General features: G+C 52.7%; 1 protein-coding gene across 1 annotated transcript in view; it reads right to left on the minus strand.

Annotated features, from left to right (window-relative positions):
* Positions 1-1485, minus strand: part of LOC105681343 (G-box-binding factor-like) — a gene marked incomplete at its 5' end in the record, with an annotated part of 10834 nt that extends 9349 nt beyond the window's left edge. Inside the window, one exon of the mRNA XM_012390598.2 lies at positions 171-1485. Coding sequence (XP_012246021.1) covers positions 721-1485 — 765 coding nt within the window. The remainder of the gene's footprint in view (positions 1-170) is intronic.
* Positions 1486-1487: the final 2 nt, after the last annotated feature.

The following is a 1487-nucleotide window of genomic DNA, read 5'->3' on the forward strand; positions in this document are numbered from 1 at the left end:
ACGGCGGTGGTATACAACGAGAGACGACCGCGTGTACATGATGTTTGCCCGGCGAAGAAAGGCATCCGACTTTCAGGAATTTACGCGAAGAAAACTCATGGTCTCTCTCTATGTCTGAAAGCGTGCGCCGGTTAAAAATACAAAGGGCCTAAGCAAATGGATTTTTATACCTGAACATAATGTACACGTATCGCAGGTGGATGAAATCGCTCGATGCGTATAGACGGACGACCATTTCAGTTGCTGGTACTTCCCTCCATCTGTCCCTGGCTCGAACGTATATCTGTGTGTGACGGTGATAGTAGTGATGATGGTGTGTATGCGTCGTGTGTTTATTCTGTGGGTTTCTGCTCGTCCGTTCGTCCGGCCACCCGCACACTGCTGCCAACAACGAAGAGCACGGCACGTACGGTCGTTGCGTCGACGACGATACGTACATAGACGTATATACGTATGCATACAGATCCATGTATATACAGTGGAATATACACGTAGATAGAAGTAGCGTGTACGTCGCAGAGATAGATGTATCCCGAGTGTACTAGGCAGAGTTTAGACCAACCCGTATGCTCTTTAACGAGTATGGAAGATAAGTCGTACAATAGGGAAGAGAGAGCACACAGCTTTGCAGCCGGATTAGGTGAATAAATGAACGGTGGTGGCAACGGGGTCGGTCTCGAACGGGTTAACGTTGGTGCTGCTGCCGATGCCGGTGGACACCTAACTCTGCGGCAAAAGCGCATGATAACCGGGCGTTTCGTAAAAACCGGCTGCCTGGAGGGCGTGTAGCGAGGTCGCGTGATGCCTGTGTATCGTACTCGCGTATACGCTGGAAACGCCGCTGGAGGAAACGCCGCTGGAAGCACCGATCGACGTCGAGGAGGAAGAAGAGGACGAGGAAGATGAGGAAGAAGCCTGCTGACCAACGTGTGACGCTGTACGTGACAGTAACGTCGCCGACGGCCGTCTATACGGGTGATGCCCGACAACCGAGGCCGTCGCTGCTCGCAGATGACTCGACGAATTCGAACTCGCGTTATACGTCTGTTGATACGTCTGCCGTAGAATGCCAGAGATCGACGTGGCCGTCGGCGTCACTGACGAGGAGGAACTTCGGTCGCTTTGGTGAGGTTGATGATGAAGTTGATGAGTCGTTCGATGTTGCTGTGTCGCTTGCTGCTGTGGTTGTTGCTGCTGCCGATGCTGATGATTGTGAGCGCGCATCGCGCGAAAGTAGTGCTGATAAATACCTGATATGACTGCTTTTTCATCAGCAGAAATCAGTTCGGTTCCGGAGGAGGTCGACGTAACCGAACTAGCTTGCTGCTGCTGCTGCTGCGGTTGCTGTTGACCGTGATGGGGGTGAGCGTGAGGACGATGATGATGATGATGAGTTTGTTGCTGTTGCTGCGGCGGAGGCGGCTGCGGCGGTTGTTGTTGCTGCGGATGATGACGTCTTTGTTGTTGTTGTTGGGAGAGAGTCGCGG

The sequence above is a fragment of the Bombus impatiens genome, unplaced genomic scaffold (assembly GCF_000188095.3).
Source record: "Bombus impatiens unplaced genomic scaffold, BIMP_2.2 scf_0830, whole genome shotgun sequence".
NCBI classification, from domain to species: domain Eukaryota; kingdom Metazoa; phylum Arthropoda; class Insecta; order Hymenoptera; family Apidae; genus Bombus; species Bombus impatiens.